This window comes from Schistocerca piceifrons, chromosome 4 (genome assembly GCF_021461385.2).
Source record: "Schistocerca piceifrons isolate TAMUIC-IGC-003096 chromosome 4, iqSchPice1.1, whole genome shotgun sequence".
Lineage (NCBI taxonomy): Eukaryota > Metazoa > Arthropoda > Insecta > Orthoptera > Acrididae > Schistocerca > Schistocerca piceifrons.
In genome coordinates this window covers 387808689-387827873 of record NC_060141.1, presented here as the reverse complement: position 1 = coordinate 387827873, position 19185 = coordinate 387808689, and the positions used below count along the sequence as shown (strand labels likewise).

Here is a 19185-nt window from a genome sequence, read left to right as displayed (position 1 = left end):
ATTTTGTAATTAATAGTTTAACATTGCAGCAGAGACGGGAGGCGGGGGTCAGTAGCAGCGAGAATTGAACCCGCACAGACAAATTGCCAGTTGATGCGTTTGACCACTGTGCCACACCATTGATACATCAAGTGTTGCTCAAAATCCCTCATACTCTATTCATATATATCTATAGTGAGCACTTTATCTTTTCCAGGTGAAATGTTCTAGGGACTTGAAAGAGGAATTTACGTGCTTGTACTCGCATAGTTTGACCAGACTAGTGGGTCTCATCCCACATCCTCCCCTTATTAGATTTAAATTTGGAGCTGGTCTACCTGACTCTTTAACTCTCACTTTCTCCTCTAAAGATCTACTGGGAAAGGGCCTATTTACAGATTATCTACTGAATTAACCATGTTGCTTGCACAATACTATACATGCACTTTCACAGGCCAATACTGACCTGGTGCTGTGAGTAATGTAACACTTGTAGTGCCAGCATGGATGACATCATATAAGAGCATGTACAGTCGAAAACAGACAGCTGTGACCCTTGTCCGAGTTTATTGTAGTGTGTCTGAGCATCATTCCAGTACTTGTCACTGGTTTCTAGTTGTCACAGAGAGAGCACTAAAAACATGTTTTCATCCATTTTATTTGCATTCTAACACACAACCAAAGAGAAACAATGTAATTATAGTGTGATTTCTGTCTCACATTCCAGCTGTAATTTTTGTGTGGTATTCACAGTGTGATGTAACACAATAGCACATGATCACGAGGCACCACTGAAAGTAATGCATACCATGCTGCAATAATTAATTTTCAATTTCTTCTTGTTTATTTATAACCAAAGTCATTGTTTGATGATTGACTTAATCACAATTGATGGTGCCAACAAGTAAAATAAATAGGCAGTTACATTAGACATAGTCTACTAGTGGCAACTTAATACATAGATTCACACTTTTTGGATAAGACAATATTTAATGTTTTGGTGGTTGGTGATGAATCAGTTAACTATTAGTGACATATAAATGACTGATTACATTATGTTATTAAACTGACTGATTGCACAAAGTAACTGTACAGTTTGACTGATGGCGGCAGAGAGAAGGAGTTTAGATTTTACATGACATTAACAATGTAGCTATTGGTTGCTGATGATTAAAGTTGGCAAAATTGGTAGTCTGTTTAACTATGAGCTGCATAACCAGGAATATATTACTGTTTTATGGTTTTTATGGAAATGATTTCTACTTCCACAAGGATTCCCAAAGCCCACCAAAAGTTGCTAAATTTTTTTCCAAATTGAATAGTTAACAAACTATTTCTGGCACCAGAAAAATCTAGCCTACAAAACTGTCTTACTGGATTTTGGAAATAATGTTTAAGATTCAAACTTTTTGGAACATTAATAACTTTAAATAGAAAATTTTTGGAAAAGTAAAATGTTTCTTTAAAAGCAGACAATGAGGAGTTTAACATCTATTTGTTCACTAAAAATTTCAATTCTTGGTTTTTTAAAATTAAATTATGGATATTTCTTTTAAAAAAATAGTCCATAAAATACAGCATTAAAAAGAAATTAGCAGTTTTGTGTAATTATTCTATATGTGCTCCAGAATGAGATTTTCACTCTGCAGCGGTGTGTGCGCTGATATGAAACTTCCTGGCAGATTAAAACTGTGTGCCCGACCGAGACTCGAACTCGGGACCTTTGCCTTTCGCGGGCAAGTGCTCTACCATCTGAGCTACCGAAGCACGACTCATGCCCGGTACTCACAGCTTTACTTCTGCCAGTATCTCGTCTCCTACCTTCCAAACTTTACAGAAGCTCTCCTCAGTTAGAATAATTTTTAGGACTAACGTTTTTAAGAATAATTTACAGGATGTTATTTATAATGAACCAAATCACAATCAGAAAGAACACTAAAGAGCCATGTAAATAACCATGGTTCACTAGAGGGATTAAAATATCTTGCGAAAGGGAAACTACAAACTACTCAAAATTACTAACTGTGCAATAAGCCCAGTCTCATCTGAAATATGTAATGCATCAGGAACTCAAGGCATTTTTCCAGAGAGATTGAAATATGCGATTGTTAAACCCCTCTTTAAGAAAGGTGATAAGAGAGACATGTCTCACTGATTATATGATTCTCCAAAATTTTTGAAAAGATGATGTATTCTAGAATAGTATCTCATCTTATCAATGGTAGTGCATCCTTAGCAAATCACAGTCGGGTTTCAGGATGGTTGCTGTACTGCTACTTAAACATTCACTCACCAGATTATACAAGTGTTAAATAACAAAATAGCACTGGTTGGTATTTTCTGCTACCTCTCTAAGGCATTTAATTGTGTGAATCACAGTATTCTCCTAGATATATGGACATTTGATGGGATTGGTGGTGTAGCCAACCAATGGATAATGTCATACCTAACCAAAGGAATACAGAAAGCTGCACTTAGTAATTCAAGCAATGTACTCCGGGAACATAATTTTGTCCAGAGAGAAATCACTTATGGGGCTCCGCAAGATTAAATCGTTGGTCCGCTGCTGTTCCTCATGTATGTAAATGATATTCTGCCTGGTATACAATGAATGGAATTAGTTCTTTCTGCAGTCAACACTAGTATCATAGTCAATCCAAGCTTGCGCGCAGAAACAGAAAAAATCGTAAAAAAGGTTCTTAAAAGTATCATTGACTGATTTTCTGCAAGTGGTCTCATACTCAATTTGAAAAAGACATAGCATACTCAGTGCTGCGCATCTAGAGGTACTACGCCAATGATAAGGGACCAGTGATAAGTGTAACATGGTGAAGAAATAATAAATAGGGTGGAAACGTCAAAATTCTTAGGGGGTTCATATTGATGAGAATTTAAACTGGAAAAAACACATTTTGGAACTCCTAAAACAACTTAGTTCAGCTACATTTGCATTTAGAATCATTGCAAATCTTGGAGGGAGACAAATCAGTAAGTTGACATATTTCGAATATTTTCGTTCAGTAATGTCATGTGGAGTAATCAGCTAATCAGAAAGAACACTAAAGAGCCATGTAAAAAATCATTGTTGTAAATAATCCACTACAGCTCAAAAGAAACAATGAGGTACATAATTACTATAACAGAAGGAAAAATAGTATACATTATTCCACATTAAGGTTGTCTTTAGCACAAAACGGGGTGCACAATGCTGCAACAAAAATTTTTATTAACTTATCCAGTTATAAAAAATTCCTGACAGACAGCAAAGTAAAATTTGGTAACAAAATGAGAAAGTTTCTCCTTGACTACTCCTTCTATTCTGTAGAAGAATTTCTATTACTGTAATGTAAAAAAAGGTGATGGGTAGAAATTACTAACTCGGATTTGTATTTTTTTCTTTTTGTATACTAAATAACAGCACTTGTAAAGACACTATGTATGGGGAGAAAGAACACAAATGATAATGGCCTCTCCGGCCTACAGTGGTTTGTCATATGTAGATGCTTTTTCACAGTCTTATTTATTTGTAATTAGTCACTGTTAGTATTTTCCTGTCATCACCTCCATCACTGTTTTTGTATCAGTTTCACGTTCTGTTTCACTCCGTTAACTAGTACTGCTTGTCTTTGCTTACAGCCAGCATTTGCTCTCTGAGTTCTTATGTGATGGCTGCTACTTGTTTTGCTATGTAAAATTGAGTTCCTGGGCTCTGCATCTTGTTTGTTGATTTAAATTTTGCATTATTTTAGACTCTCAGATGTTTGTCTCTTGATTTACTTTTATTTCCATCGCAACTTGACACTTTTCTATTCTTTTCTGAGGAAGTGTGTCATCCACATCATCAGCCTTACCCATGAAGTACCAGATTTTTCTTTTCCATATTTTAGTTAGCCCATCATAAGCAAAGTACACATGTCGTAGTTGAAGGCAAGGTTGTCCTATTGACCGAACATTATGTCATTTTTCTGGCTAAATGACCCAATGGAGATTAGGGTCACGCATGTGTATCCCATTGTCATTTTTTTGACAAGACTTTTGAAACCGCTGTCTTTTGCATCCAGTCTTCTTAGCAAATGGATCTCTAACAGGCCTACTGGCATTTACTTAAGTTTGTGCCTTGGAAGTAAATTCAGCTCTACTGGGCTACTAGATTGCTCTTTATTTACATATCTCTCCCATCCACCAATGCATTCTACCTAACTTCTGGGTTTTCAACTTAATTTTTTCTTCCAGTAGGCTGTTTTCCCCTCCAATGGCCAGTCCAATTGTATACTTCTAATTTCATCAAACAGTTACAGTTTTTTTAAATGTTACCTTCTAGTTACTGCTGTAGTTACATGTTTCCATCCTACTTCCTATTGTCAGCGGGCATGAGCACTCCCCTGCCTGAACTTGTAAACTCTTATCTGTTCATATGAGACCTTTGGATAGTGGAACAGTTTAAAATTAGCCTTCGCCTTTTCATATGTTGTTGGCAACTAAAACTTGGCCCTCATTTTTACCAAATGTAGCCATTCTGTTCATCTATTTGAAATTTTAGAAAGTAATTTTGTTGTGAAATTTATTTTAATAGAGTACTGCAGTGATTATTTGCATGTGAATTTATCTGATAGCATGCCAAAGTTCTTATTCCAGCTCTTAGCTCTTATTCCAAATGGGTAAGGAATGTACTGCGGACAGATACTGGGATTATCATTGTCATAAGTCAGAATATAAGCAACAAGAGCCTACAGATTGTCTATTAAGAGATGAGATAATTTGTTGAGTAGAGTTTATGAACAGTGTATTTCATTAACTGGTTATTGTTCATCATATCCAAACACCATATACTGTATAAAATTGTGTGACTGCCACAAAGACAGAATATAAGCATAAGAAAGGCTGTTGGAGGCAAACTGTTAGCGAGGAAAGAAGGAAAACATATACATGCACACATGCACACACACAATAATATGATATTCCATTTACAGCCACACTATCATAACTCAGTAATTGGCAGTGAACCAATCTCCTTTATCTCTTTTATTTTTTCCTTTCTTCTTTTTTTTTTTCTTAATGAAACTGTGGCACAAAAGGTGTGATTTCCCTGTGTGTTTTTCTTGTAACTCTTTGCTGTGTTTCTTGACTGATATGAAATATTATATACATTTTTCCCCATCTTTAATATGGACATTTCAAGGGACAATTTGCCAGTTAGGCCTCTTTGCCAAATAGTAAATGACTTAAAATAACGTCTTGTCACTCGCAGTTTATCCAGACTTACTTTATTTAGAATACTTTTCAACAAAAAGTGATGTCAGTAGGAATAACACATACACAAATACTGAATTATAATCTTCTTTAATGACAGTGCAATGAGAGAGAGAAAATAAAAGGACCTGAATGAAAAAAGACCCAAAATTATTTGTAATTAAAAAAACTCTTCTTTGTCATCATACAGAGACTTTATTTGTTTCCATAATTTTAAAAAGAATCATACAGCATCTTACGGCTTTGATAAGGCACCATTAATGTTTTATGTTCCATACTAGTAGGCTGTATAAATGCCATTTTCATACATGGAATACCTTTATTTCGTTTTTTTTTTTTTTTTTTTTTTTTTTTGTATTGCTAATAAAGTAAATGAATTAGACAAATAGTACTCTTTATCAGCTTGTAGTAAATAGTTAACTTATTGGCAGTTATCCAGATACTACAAGCATTATTCTAAAGAATAACCTTCCTTGTTACCACTTGCCCACGTAGCGTTGCTGAGCAGACAATCTTGCGTCGGCACTCGCTCTGTTACCGTGCCATCTGGCAGTGGTACAGTCTTAGCAGGTATTGTGCCATTCATATGTTTCATCTGCACAGTCTGTCTCTTTAGCTAAACTTTGTTTCTATGGCAACTTTCTTGCTTGTGCTGAGAGTAATAGCAATATGTCTGCCACATTGTTTCGAGTAATGTTATCAGTAAATTAAGAATGCTTGCTTAATTTTGTGTGTTCATTTCACCTATTAGCATCATTATTTAAATTTGGCAATAGAAATATTTAATTTTGAAGTTGATTTCATTTAATTCCACTGTACAGAATATTTTTTGAGTTTATCAATGCTAACTGTGATATGTAGCTTCAGATTCAGAAACCTTATAAGTACATGAAATAGTACACAAAATGCAGCTCTAGTTTCACTTGAATTTAATGTAGCCCCCTGTCTATGCTCTTTGATATTTGTATTATTACAAATCTGTGCTTTTTCCCAAGTAATTGTTTCTTGTCAGATATATCACTTTTCTGCAACAAAAATAATGACTGTAATGAAACATGCACAAAAATTACAAATATATGCTTTACTTAATTACTTTTAAAATAATGCATTTTGTAGACGTAACATTCTGTCTTAGGCTACACACTTCAAGAAATCATTGAATATGTTCCTATTTCTGAATATGGTTCATGGCTTCTTCTTTTTGTTTACTTGTGCACTACCTTGTTTTCCATTTAAAAAGCTGTGTAAGTTGTGCAGTTTAGTATTATAAAATTAATTTCTCACTTACATCTCCTTATAAAAATGCATAACTAAGTTTTATGCCTTCTTTCTTATGGAAGTCTTTAGCCACAAGAAATGCACTTCACATGCTGTTACCACAACATGCCACCATTATATCACATACAGATTAATATTTTTTTCAAATTTATCTCAGAATCAGAGGCTTCAGTGCTCTGTGAATTGTGTTGCTTGCATGAAAAATAAATATGAAAATGTTGTTTTCTTTCCAAAAGATCTATATACTCAAACTGAAACATATAATTACCAAAGCTGTGTGCTTTCTCATTCATGAAATCATGAACAGTTTTGTGTAGTGTGTATGGGTAACTAAGATACATTTTGAACTAGCTGTTACTTGGGGGTTAGTGGATTGAATGAGAAGACAATGAAGCAGTTAGATGGGGCAAGTATTATTGCTGTTCACTTGTCCAGCAGGTGGAAGACTGTTACCACACGAAAGTTCAAGCAGCAGTCCCCAGCCATGTGGCTCTCCTCGTAGCATGGGCATCTCTTCATTGGGTAAGCTGGGTCTCTTTTTACCGCTTGCAGTATCAAAATAATTGCATACATGCACATGTACTTCATGTTCTGTTGGTTGAAAGGGTTGTGGTCTCACTGAGTGATGATATAAATAAGTTTTCAATGGAGTTTTACCATTGGGTACTGTATCCAAGAAAATTAGCTGCTTCTGCCACAACTGCAAAATGATCTATAATCTTTAATTTGAGGCTCAGTTATGTTCAGTGGCAACAAAATGTATCAGAATAATTAGATGTAATAAGAACTTTGTGCAAATCCATAAATTTTCTGTAACTAAACTGTATTAAATCACTGTATCTGAAATAATGCCAGTGGAGCTAAGTGTTTCTGTGGTAATTATGACAGCATCAAGAAAACTTTTATAGTATTTCTGCATGCCACATTAATTAGAACCCTTACTGCACTCTTAACATGATAAATGCGCTGGTGGGGAGTAGGGAGAGTACACCTGAAAAGACGGCATTGATTTTGGTCCGATAATGGCATATATTACATGGGGATAGTAAATGTACTGATAATGGTTTCAACATTGTCCGCCAACAGATAGCATAGTGGCATAGTTACCAGAGTGCCATCTGTGTGTACCCTTCAACAGGGAATGCTCGCAGCCAGGAAGCTTAGTGTGAGCAGATGTGTGAAGCAAGCAAGCAACCGTGCCACAGAGATGCACTTGTCCTTCCGACAGCCAATTGAGTGTGTTTGAAAGGAGTCAAATTGTGGCCTTCTAAGTGCTGGGATGGTCCTTACAGAGAATTGTCATACGAGTTGTATGTCCTGTGGCAGTTATGCAACATTTCTGGTATTAGTAATCACGTGAACATTCTCACACCTGTAGACAAGGTTATGATCATCCATGCAGCACAGACATCCGCAAGAAAAATCATATTGTAGGGGTAGCAGTGGCAGATCATGCAGTTTCCATAGCATGGATAAGAGGCTTGTGAATCCATATGTGTCAACACAAACTGTTCTGAACTGATTAGCAGTGGATGTATGAGCATGCACACCTCTAGGCCATCCTCTACTCATGCCATAGCATCATCATGCACAGCTCAATTGGTGTCATCAGAGGATAACTTGGAAAATGGATCATCAGCAATGAAAGTAGATTCTGCCTGCATGCAAGTGCATCTACGACAGAGACCTGGTGAATGCTGTCTTGTAGAGATCATTCATCCAAGATACTCTGGCCCCACTCTAGGCCTTGTGGTCTGGGTGCGATAAGCCACAACTTTCACTCACCTTTGGTGTTTCTGAAGGGAACAATAACCAGTGCTAGGTTTGTGCAGAATGTTGTTAGACCCATTCTTTTGCTCTTCTTGCAACAGGAAGGTGATGTATCATTCCAACGGGGTACTGATCTCCCATACGCTGCCCATAAAACTCAGTGTGCTCTACAAAACGTGCAGCAGCTTCCCTGACCAGGACAATCTTCAGGCATGTCTCCAATCAAGCATGTGTGTGATATGATGGGACAAGAAGTAACTTGTGTGACTCATCAACCAACAACTATTACACAACTACGCAAACATGTCGGACAGACATGGCATAACATATTCCATGACAGTATTCACTATTTGTATGATCGACTTGATGCCAGAGTCAGAGCGTGCATTTCCACCTGTGCTGGGTATTTCATCATGGGTACCTGATACCTCGGAACCACTTTTGCTGTTGATTTGTAAATATACTCATTTCATGTACTCCATATACACTGTTACAATAATAAATCTTGAGTGAACTGGAAACCCCTGAAAAGGTGTACTTTTTTGTGGCAGTTTATATGTAATATATGTTTGCATTGCAGTTTCCCCTCAGGACTGACTGATTGGTTTAATGCCAGGATCTCAACAGAATAGTAGCCATTATCTGTCAACAATATTTTAGTGGCAGCACATGTGCTCGTGTTTGTTATAAGGGTTGGAGGGAATGGTGTAGTTTGGCTCATAATGTCCTTTATAGACATCTAAATTAATAGCTCCTGTACCATGGGGTAGGCCATCCTATTCCTAACTATGTACATTTAGAACTGTACACAGTGTGTCCCAGTTCTGTTGGGCCTACAGCTGTGAAAAATAAGGGTCATAGATTAGTTCACAAAATCACTGTCTTTGTTCAAAATAGTTTCCCCCTGAATCAGTACACAGATGAAATCATTTTAAAAATGTCTTGAAACAGTCAGTGTGGTCCTTTTCTGGAATCACATATACGAGGGGCGTTTGAAAAGTCCATGCAAAGTCCGAGAGATGATACCACCGGTGCGTATCGAGGTCATGTTTAGTAAGTAGCATCTTTGGAAAGAACGCACACAAAGTTTCAGCCATATTGGTCTATTTCATGGTGTCTGGCATTCGAGTGAATCAAGAAAGTCAAGTGATTGTCAAAAAATGGACAAAGAAGAATTTCGTGTGGTGATTAAACATTACTTTATGAAAGGCAAAATGACACAGGAGACTAAAGAGAAGACTGATAAACATTATGGTGACTCTGCACCTTCGATTAGAACAGGTTAAAAGTGGTTTCAAATTTTTTGGAGTTGCCATATGGGCACAAGTGATGCTGAACATTCTGGACGCCCTGTGAAGGTTACGACTCCAGAAATCATCGATAAAATCCACGATATGGTGATGGATGACAGACGAGTTAAGGTGTGTGAAATTGCTAGTGCTGTGGGCATCTCGAATGAATGGGTACATAATATGATGCATAAAGATTTGGACATGAGAAAGCTATCCGCAAGATGGGTTCTGCGATTGCTCACACTTGACCAAAAACGGGATCGTGTGAAGTGTTGCAAGAATGGTTTGCAGCTGTTCAGGAAGAATCTGCAGGACTTTAAGCATTGTTTTGTCACTGTGGATGAAACAAGGATACATTACTATACTACTAAGACCAAACAACAATCTAAAGAATGGGTTACCAAGGGAGAAGCTGTACCTAAAAAGGCGAAGACCATTCCTTCGACCAGAAAGGTTATGGCAACTGTCTTTTTGGATTCACAAGGGGCAATCCTCATCAACTATCTGGAAAAGGGTAAAACTATTAGAGGTGCATATTATTCATTGTTACTGGACTGTTTGAAAACCAAGTGGCAAGAAAAATGCCAGTGACTGGACCGCAAAAAAGTCCTTTACGATCACGACAGTGCACCAGCATACACCTCAGCAGTTGTGGTCACAAAATTAATGGAAATAGGATTTCAACTCGTTTCACCCCCCCTCCCCTCCCCCCCCCCCCCCCCCCCCCCCCCTCCCCAATTCTCCAGACTTGGCTCCCTCGGACTACTACAAAGATTTTATTCAAACGAGGAGGTGATTGCAGCAACTAATTGCTATTTTGCAGACTTAGAAAAATTCCTATTATTCAGAAGGGATCAACAAATTAGAACAGCATTGGAAGAAGTGTATTAGTCTAAAAGGAGACTATCTCGGAAAAAAAAAAAGTTTTACCCCAAACATGCCAGTAGTTTTTATTTTTGCACGGACTTTTCAAATGCCCCTCGTAGTACTGAAGTACAATTTCCTTGGGCGTTCTTAGTTGCATCAAACAGCGTGCTTTCATTACCAACTTCAATTGAGGGAACAACCAGAAGTTGGCTGGAACTAAATGCAGCGAATACAGTGGGTGATCCAGGGCTGTGATCTGTTTGCTTGCCAAAAACTATTGCACAGTCTTCACTTTGTGGGCTGGGGAGTTGTTGTGGAGGAGTGACCAGGAACCTATCTCTCAGTATTCAGGGCGAATTTGACAAATTGTTGCTCACACACACAAAAGTTAACACAAAACCTGATGTTGACTGGGTGCTCCACCACCATTTTTCAATGAGAGTCACACATGTACTGCTACATTCACGGCCAGGGCAAGTGCTGCAGTGATGATAGTGCTTTAATCTTCTACACGGCTGTAGTTCAAACTTCAAAGATCGTAACCCTACAACTTGCCACAAGATAGCATTGCAATTTGGAATTTCACACAAGCAGTCCAATGGAACTGGAACATGCTGTGTAATGTGGGTGGAGAGTGTGAATTCTGTAATTCTTCATTGTATCAGAGTCCTGATATTGCATATCCCAGTCAATATTTAGTAACCGTTGTCATGACTGATGAAATTCAGTATCTTATTCTGTAGCTGAAAATGTACAGTTGTTTCCCAATATCAGGGAATTGTGACAGTTGTTGAAGTCTGAATATATATTCTGTGTTGAGCAGTGTTGCATCTGATGAGATGCAAAAACTGATTTTCCAGCAGGTGTTAAGGTATTTGATGAACTAACAGTCTTCCATGTTCTCATCTAAAACCTGAAAACCATTGGAAACAGTGTGGTAGAGGGTATTTTTTATTGCATCATATATTGATCTTTCTCCACACTCCGTTTAGAAAAGAAATACAACAGAATGTGGCTCATGTTAAGTAATAGTTTCCACCAAAATTTGCTGTGTCATCTGGTACAGATTTAGAAGAAACAAAGAGCACAATATTCCCTCTAGATTTCTGTGAAGTAAAACACTGTTTTACGACACTTGCTCTGTGCATCTGTACTGAGTTATGCTTTACAAATCACCAACCAATGAATGGCACAAGATTGCAAAGAACAGTGCCCTTCACAGAATCTTCGAGTGTTTTAAATTAGTGAGCTTTTCTTCGCGAGCCACAGAGAGATAGCTATACCAGTCTCCAAAAAATGAGTGGCAGAATGTTCCAAGCACCACGTAAGCCGCTGTGCTATTGCATTCTTATACAGAACTTGAAATGTGACATGTCTGTTTGTATCTATTCATATTCCTATTTCTCTAAGATATTCACAAGAGGAATGAGAAATATTTCCTAATATTATCATCATTTCCACACCATTGCTGAATCAGGAACAAATGAACCTACCTAAAAATATAACAACTTGACAATATGGTTGAGTCTCTGGTTTTAAGACTATTCTCCATCATCACTGGAGAGAGGCAGAGTACAACAAATAAAGATTAGGAAAAAGTGCAGGTGATAATAAAAAATAATGCTCACAGCTTTTTCTTTCAGCATTACTATTATCAATACCATAATCTGCCCCTGCCAGCACCTACATTTTCAGCTCAGCATGATCTCTCACAACTTTGTCCAGATCCATTTCCCCCGTACCCTGTTTTACACCGTTTCTGTCTCCCCATCACCCACCATAACCAAGATTGCTGCTTGTCCCAGTTAGCTGGCTGTGACATGAGACATATATAAAATAGAGGCACACATTCCACATGGGAAAAATATATCTAAAAACAAAGATGCTGTAACTTACCAAACGAAAGCATTGGTATGTTGATAGAGACACTAACAAACACACACAAATTTCAAGCTTTCACAACCCATGGTTGCTTCATCAGGAAAGAGGAAAGGACAGGGAAAGACAAAAGGATGTGGGTTTTAAGGGAGAGGGTAAGGAGTCATTCCAATCCCGAGGGCAGAAAGACTTACCTTAGGGGGAAAAAGGGACAGGTACACACACACACACACACACACACACACACACACACACACACACACATATATCCATCCCCACATTTACAGACACAAGAAGACATATGTAAAGGCAAAGAATTTGGGCAGAGATGTCAGTCGAGGGCGGAAGTACAGAGGCAAAGATGATGTTGAATGACAGGTGAGGTATGAGCAGCGGCAACTTGAAATTAGCGGAGGTTGAGGCCTGGTGGGTGACGGGATGAGAGGATATATTGAAGGGCAAGTTCCCATCTGCGGAGTTCTGATAGGTTGGTGTCAGTGGGAAGTATCCAGATAACCCGGATGGTGTAACACTGTGCCAAGATGTGCTGGCCATGCACCAAGGCATGTTTAGCCACAGGGTGATCCTCATTACCAGCAAACACTGTCTGCCTGTGTCCGTTCATGCGAATGGACAGTTTGTTGCTGGTCATTCCCACATAGAAGGCTTCACAGTGTAGGCAGGTCAGTTGGTAAATCACGTGGGTGCTTTCACACGTGGCTGTGCCTTTGATCGTGTACACCTTCCAGGTTACAGGACTGGAGTAGGTGGTGGTGGGAGGGTGCATGGGACAGGTTTTACACCAGGGGCGGTTACAAGGGTAGGAGCCAGAGGGTAGGGAAGGTGGTTTGAGGATTTCATAGGGATGAACCAAGAGGTTACGAAGGTTAGGTGGACGGCAGAAAGACAATCTTGGTGGAGTGGGGAGGATTTCATGGAGGATGGATCTCATTTCAGGGCAGGATTTGAGGAAGTCATATCCCTGCTGTAGAGCCACATTCAGAGTCTGATCCAGTCCCGGAAAGTATCCTGTCAAAAGTGAGGCACTTTTGTGGTTCTTCTGTGGGAAGTTCTGGGTTTGAGAGGACGAGGAAGTGGCTCTGGTAATTTGCTTCTGTACCAGGTCGGGAGGGTAGTTGCGGGATGCGAAAGCTGTTTTCAGGTTGTTGGTGTAATGGTTCAGGGATTCAGGACTGGAGCAGATTCGTTTGCCACGAAGACGTAGGCTGTAGGGAAGGGACCGTTTGATATGGAATGGGTGGCAGCTGTCATAATGGAGTTACTGTTGCTTGTTGGTGGGTTTGATGTGGACAGATGTGTGAAGCTGGCCATTGGACAGATGGAGGTCAACGTCAAGGAAAGTGGCATGGGATTTGGAATAGGACCAGGTGAATCTGATGGAACCAAAGGAGTTGAGGTTGGAGAGGAAATTCTGGAGTTCTTCTTCACTGTGAGTACAGATCATGAAGATGTCATCAATAAATCTGTACCAAACTTTGGATTGGCAGGCCTGGGTAACCAAGAAGGCTTCCTCTAAGCGACCCATAAATAGGTTGGCGTACGAGGGGGACATCCTGGTACCCATGGCTGTTCCCTTTAATTGTTGGTATGTCTGGCCTTCGAAAGTGAAGAAGTTGTGAGTCAGGATGAAGCTGGCTAAGGTAATGAGGAAAGAGGTTTTAGGTAGGGTGGCAGGTGATCGGCGTGAAAGGAAGTGCTCCATCGCAGCGCGGGCCTGGATGTGGAATATTTGTGTCTAAGGAAGTGGCAGCAATGGTTATAAGGATGGTTTCCGGGGATAACAGATTGGATAAGGATTCCAGGCGTTCGAGAAAGTGGTTGGTGTCTTTGATGAAGAATGGGAGACTGCATGTAATGGGTTGAAGGTGTTGATGTATGTAGTCAAAGATAAGTTCCGTGGGAGCTTGGTAACCAGCTACAATGGGGCGGCTGGGATGATTGGGTTTGTGAATTGTAGGAAGTAGGTAGAAGGTATGGGTGCGGGGTGTCGTTGCGGTCAGGAGGTTGATGGAGTGCGGTGAAAGGTTTTGTAGGGGGCCTAAGGTTCTGAGGATTCCTTGAAGCTCCGCCTGGACATCAGGAATGGGATTACCTTGGCAAACTTTGTATGTAGTGTTGTCTGAAAGCTGACGCAGTCCCTCAGCCACATACTCCCGACGATCAAGTACCATGGTCGTGGAACCCTTGTCCGCCGGAAGAATGACGATGGATCGGTCAGCCTTCAGATCACGGATAGCCTGGGCTTCAGCAGTGGTGATGTTGGTTGTAGGATTAAGGTTTTTCAAGAAGGATTGAGAGGCAAGGCTGGAAGTGAGAAATTCCTGGAAGGTTTGGAGAGGGTGTGGGTCCCGCTGTGACGGAAGACGGAACTGTTCCATGCAGGGTTCAATTTGGATAGTGTCTTGGGGAGTTGGATCATTAGGAGTAGGATTAGGATTATTTTTCTTCATAGCAAAGTGATATTCCCAGCAGAGAGTATGAGTGTAGGACAGTTGTTCACAATTATCAAATGAAAGATGGATTATGACTGTGTTATTAATTGTTGGTTCACAGGCGCTTTTCTGCTGCTTACAGTAACTATTTTTTGAATGTTAGAGGTGAAAGAAAAGAAACATAGATTTTCGCCATATGGAATATTCGAATTCACCTTAATTCTACATGTTTCAAGCAACGACAGAATATGCATCAGAAAAGCTGACAACAAGAAGCTGGGTCATGGCCTTTCTTCTCGTGGGTGTGGCAGTGACAGCGATCTCAACAACAATATTGTATAGCAAAGATACATTGCCAAATCAACCACTGGAGAAGCTCCAAAATTGTGAATTGCGTGTGGTGAATATGCGTTCAAGGTTTCGGTCCAACTGATACAGTAAAACACAAATAACTGTCCCAGTTATTAATGTATGACATTTCATTTGCACTCAGTGCATTGATGTATTACAGGTAATTACACTCTAGTCCCTAAAATTAGTTACACAAACGCGAGTAAGACTCACTGACATATAATGAGGATATTCTGGCCCTTGGCATTCACAACTTTGACACAAAGCTATAGCCACTTCTGAGGTCACTCACAGAACACATCAGCTGGTATCCTTCCTGGTAGTATAACTGAAACTTGGCAACAACGCAGAATATGTTTGGCCATTTTGTGACCAACGAGTTACTTTCCTGATGGCACAGAACTATCCTGCTAAATTCACTTGATATTATCATGTCATTTCAGTTGAATAATATGAGTGATTTTCTCTTGAGATGTGATGTAAGGATATCAGTTAATGCCTTTGAGTCCACAAAAGTCATTCCACATGAGAAATGCAACTGCTCTTGTCTGTTATGTTATGATTTATTTGTCATAGCAGCTACTGGGCCAATAAGTAAGACACCCAAGCAGCACCTCTTCGCTGGCTGTGAGGTATTATGCTTGCCTACCAGGAGCAACCTGCTTTCATTCGCCTTTTGAGGCTTGCTGAAAGCCAGATTTTTAATTCTTTTGTAGCAGAGCTACAAGCAGGCAGATAGAAACTGAATAAGGGAATCATAAGACAATGCTCGAGCAAGATTCGTCTTGCTACTTTCGGTACCCATTAGTATTAGGGTGAAAACCTTATGGTACTGCAAAATTTGTAATACCACTTTTCTTTTTGTTGTGAATACATAACTCTATCTATGAACTGTGACATTTTCGTAATACTTGAGTATGATACAGAACATGAAGTAAATACAGACCTTTTTCGAAGTCAAAAGTCGGTAATATCCTACTAATTTGTGTTAAAATACACCCAGTCATCTTACAGATATTTAATGCTTTATTAAGACAGACTGCCATCATGATTTTCTGTAGTGAGTTGAATTTAATTTGCTTTAGTACAGTGAATGTTTTAATTGCATTTTCAGTTAGTTTATTGGACACAACAGTAATCATCAAAGAGAAATTAATTAGCTACAGTGTATTTTTTCACAATATCTAAAACTATCTGACAATGCTAAGGTGTTTACAAATTCTACATCTGTAGAAACCTACTAGTTCTAACGATGTCATTAAACCAGTGTAGTTTGAAGGGCATTTTCATCTAGAAATGAATTACTTTGATGGTTGATGGATCAAAAGTGGGAAAGGTAAAATTTTAAGAGTATACGATCAGAGGGACAAGTGCCTGAGACATGACTTCTCTTTCAATACAAGTGCATGAGAGATGACTTCCCTATCAATCTCCAGGATAATTTTGTTTCTCAAATCAATAGAATGCATTATCATGTAGTAGCACACGTGATGTAGTTTTTTTGGTCGATTTTCTGACACTGCGACCGAAAGGTGTCTCAATTGTTGGTAACAAATTCCAGCTGTGATGGACACATCCTTGGGGAAGAATTCGTAGTGCAAAACACATTTTTGGAGCCATCAGATGGAAAATATTGTGTTCACACTACTCTTTGCTCTAGTTTACATCTTTTGGTAGGGCTCAGCATTTAATTTATTTTTAGGAAGTTAATGATAAAGGCATCATAACTTGTCAGCAGTAACAGTATTGCATAGGAATGCTCAATGAGCGACTTGATGACGTTGAAGCAAAACAGCAATAATACTCACTCTGTTGATTTTTGTTGTTTGGAATTAGAGCATGCAGTACTCCTACACCAGACTTCTGAACCTCGCCTGTTGAATGCAAATGTCGCATGATGGTTAAATGGTAATCCATAACATATATCTGTAGTCAAGACTTCCTTAATGTGGAAAACCATTCATGCCAGAACGATTTCTGTCAAAACAGGAATATCTTTTTCTGGCGTATTTCCCCCAAAAGCACTCGCTCCACACACAGTTCAAATCTTTCGAGCTGCCTCCTCTGCATTCACCCCTCTGTTATACCAAAAGTAAACATTGTGTTCCAGATGTTACACCTTTTTCCACTTGTGACCCATTTTACAATGCTTAACCGTTGTTCATGACTTTCAAGTATGCAAAATCCAATGCTTAACTGCAAGATTATGGCGCCTGATTTCAGGTGACAAGTGATCTCTGGCTGGTGCCCAGTAGCCACTGCAGCGCAAGGAAAAGCTTGAGCACAAGCTGTTCTGATTGCGACACAGCCACGAGCTGTTCTGCAGAATTGTTTCTTGAAGTATTTGTTATTACTGGTGGGTGGAGTATGAAGTAAATTATCTTCGATGTTCTATCAGACTCATAACTTTAGACGAGAGCTGGTATTAAAACACACAACTATAAGCTTAGAATGCACAACGATTACCGCTAGACCATGGGCTCACACAACACAACAACATCCCGGAAGTAGATAATACTTCCTCCTGACACTTCTGCATCTTACAGTGTTGCTAGATTGTGGAGATGGCCAGAGTTAGCGTTGTCAAGGGCGGTCAGTTTTATTGGCCACCTTAAGTGAACGACTTGGACTTAACCTCTGTGGCGGCCAGCCGGCAGTCAGTTTGTACGTCTAAGACTGTACATTATTTTAGTATTATTACAGGTGTTTTTCAAATAGAAATACAAAATTACTCTGTTAATTTTTTCCACTCATTGTTTAAGTTTTCTGCACTTGTGACAAACAGTACAACGCCAACAGCAAAACGGAAAGTGAAAGTGGATCATATATGCTCCATTAACATGCATCCCATCTTTGTTTTCTCAATTTAAGGCTGGGAATGTTCTCTAGGACTGCTGAGAATAGTTCTGTGATTACTGTATGCATACCACCTGTGCTTGAGTTGCATATTTATTAGGGAAGTCAATATACATTGTTTTTCCATGCTGGTCCTTCTCTACTACTTATCTCCTGTTTCCTCTCACACTTCAAACTAAGCATTTATGCAACTTTACACAGACTACCGTCAACTGTGTATATACAGGTAACGTCTGTATTTCTTTAATGTGAACATTAGAGTTATGTGGAATTTACATCCTTGAATGCAAATATTGTAATAAATTGTACAGCAGTAATGAGATATTCTTTTACTTTATTTTTGGATATGTGGGAATTTACAATTTCACACCTGATGTCTGTTGGTAATGTGAGATAGACTTTTGCAATAGAATGTTAAACTCATCATTGAACTTGAGATAGGAATGTGCAGTAAACATGAAATTATTTTTACATTTAGTGTTGTGCTTGTGAATTGCACAGTTCATCCTAATTCGCTCTTATACTTAACCACAAATATGAGTTGGGGATAAGATGAGTGTAAAAATTCCGATGTCCCTGAAGGAGCTTCTCCAAGATGTTCAGCTATTAAACTTTTAATACATAATATTCTTACTGGGAGCTTCTGTAGACCAAATATTCTTGACCTCCTCTGTATTATCCCAGGAGATTATACCATAGGACAGCATTTAGCGAAAATAGAACACATGGCTGTAAAACCTGGGTTTTCTGTGAGTTTTTCCAAAGAAAACTACAAACAGCTCAGAGAGTTATGGAAAGGTCACTTCTGGGTCTCACTAAGAAAGATCAGAAAAGAAGGGAAGGCATAAAAGCAGCAAGAGGAGGTCAAGATGTTGTGGAAAGAGTAAAGGTTCTAAAATGGAAATGAACAGGACATATCACTTGAAGAAATGACAGAAGATAGACACAGGTAGTACTAGACTGGAGTCCCAGAGAAAGATGAAGATCACAAGGCTGACCACCTGACTATCATAAGAAAGAATTGAAGAAAGTTTCTGTTATATTTTGTCTTATGCACATGTGGGATCTTAAATGGTGTACGGGAGCATTGACCTGCACTGTTAATAGAAACACAAACAAGTATCTTTTATTCTAAGTATTGACAACATTAAGAAAAGAATGAATATACCTTTCTGGTAGCAGTTGACTGTACAAGTTTCTTGTTAAGACAG

At 39.0% G+C, this 19185-nt stretch overlaps 1 protein-coding gene across 1 annotated transcript in view; it reads left to right on the top strand.

The window, feature by feature from the left end:
* The window catches only part of LOC124795862 (E3 ubiquitin-protein ligase highwire-like), a 327500-nt gene that overhangs the window by 89536 nt on the left and 218779 nt on the right, over positions 1 to 19185 (top strand). Inside the window, exon 11 of the mRNA XM_047259943.1 lies at positions 6946 to 7029. Coding sequence (XP_047115899.1) covers positions 6946 to 7029 — 84 coding nt within the window. The remainder of the gene's footprint in view (positions 1 to 6945; positions 7030 to 19185) is intronic.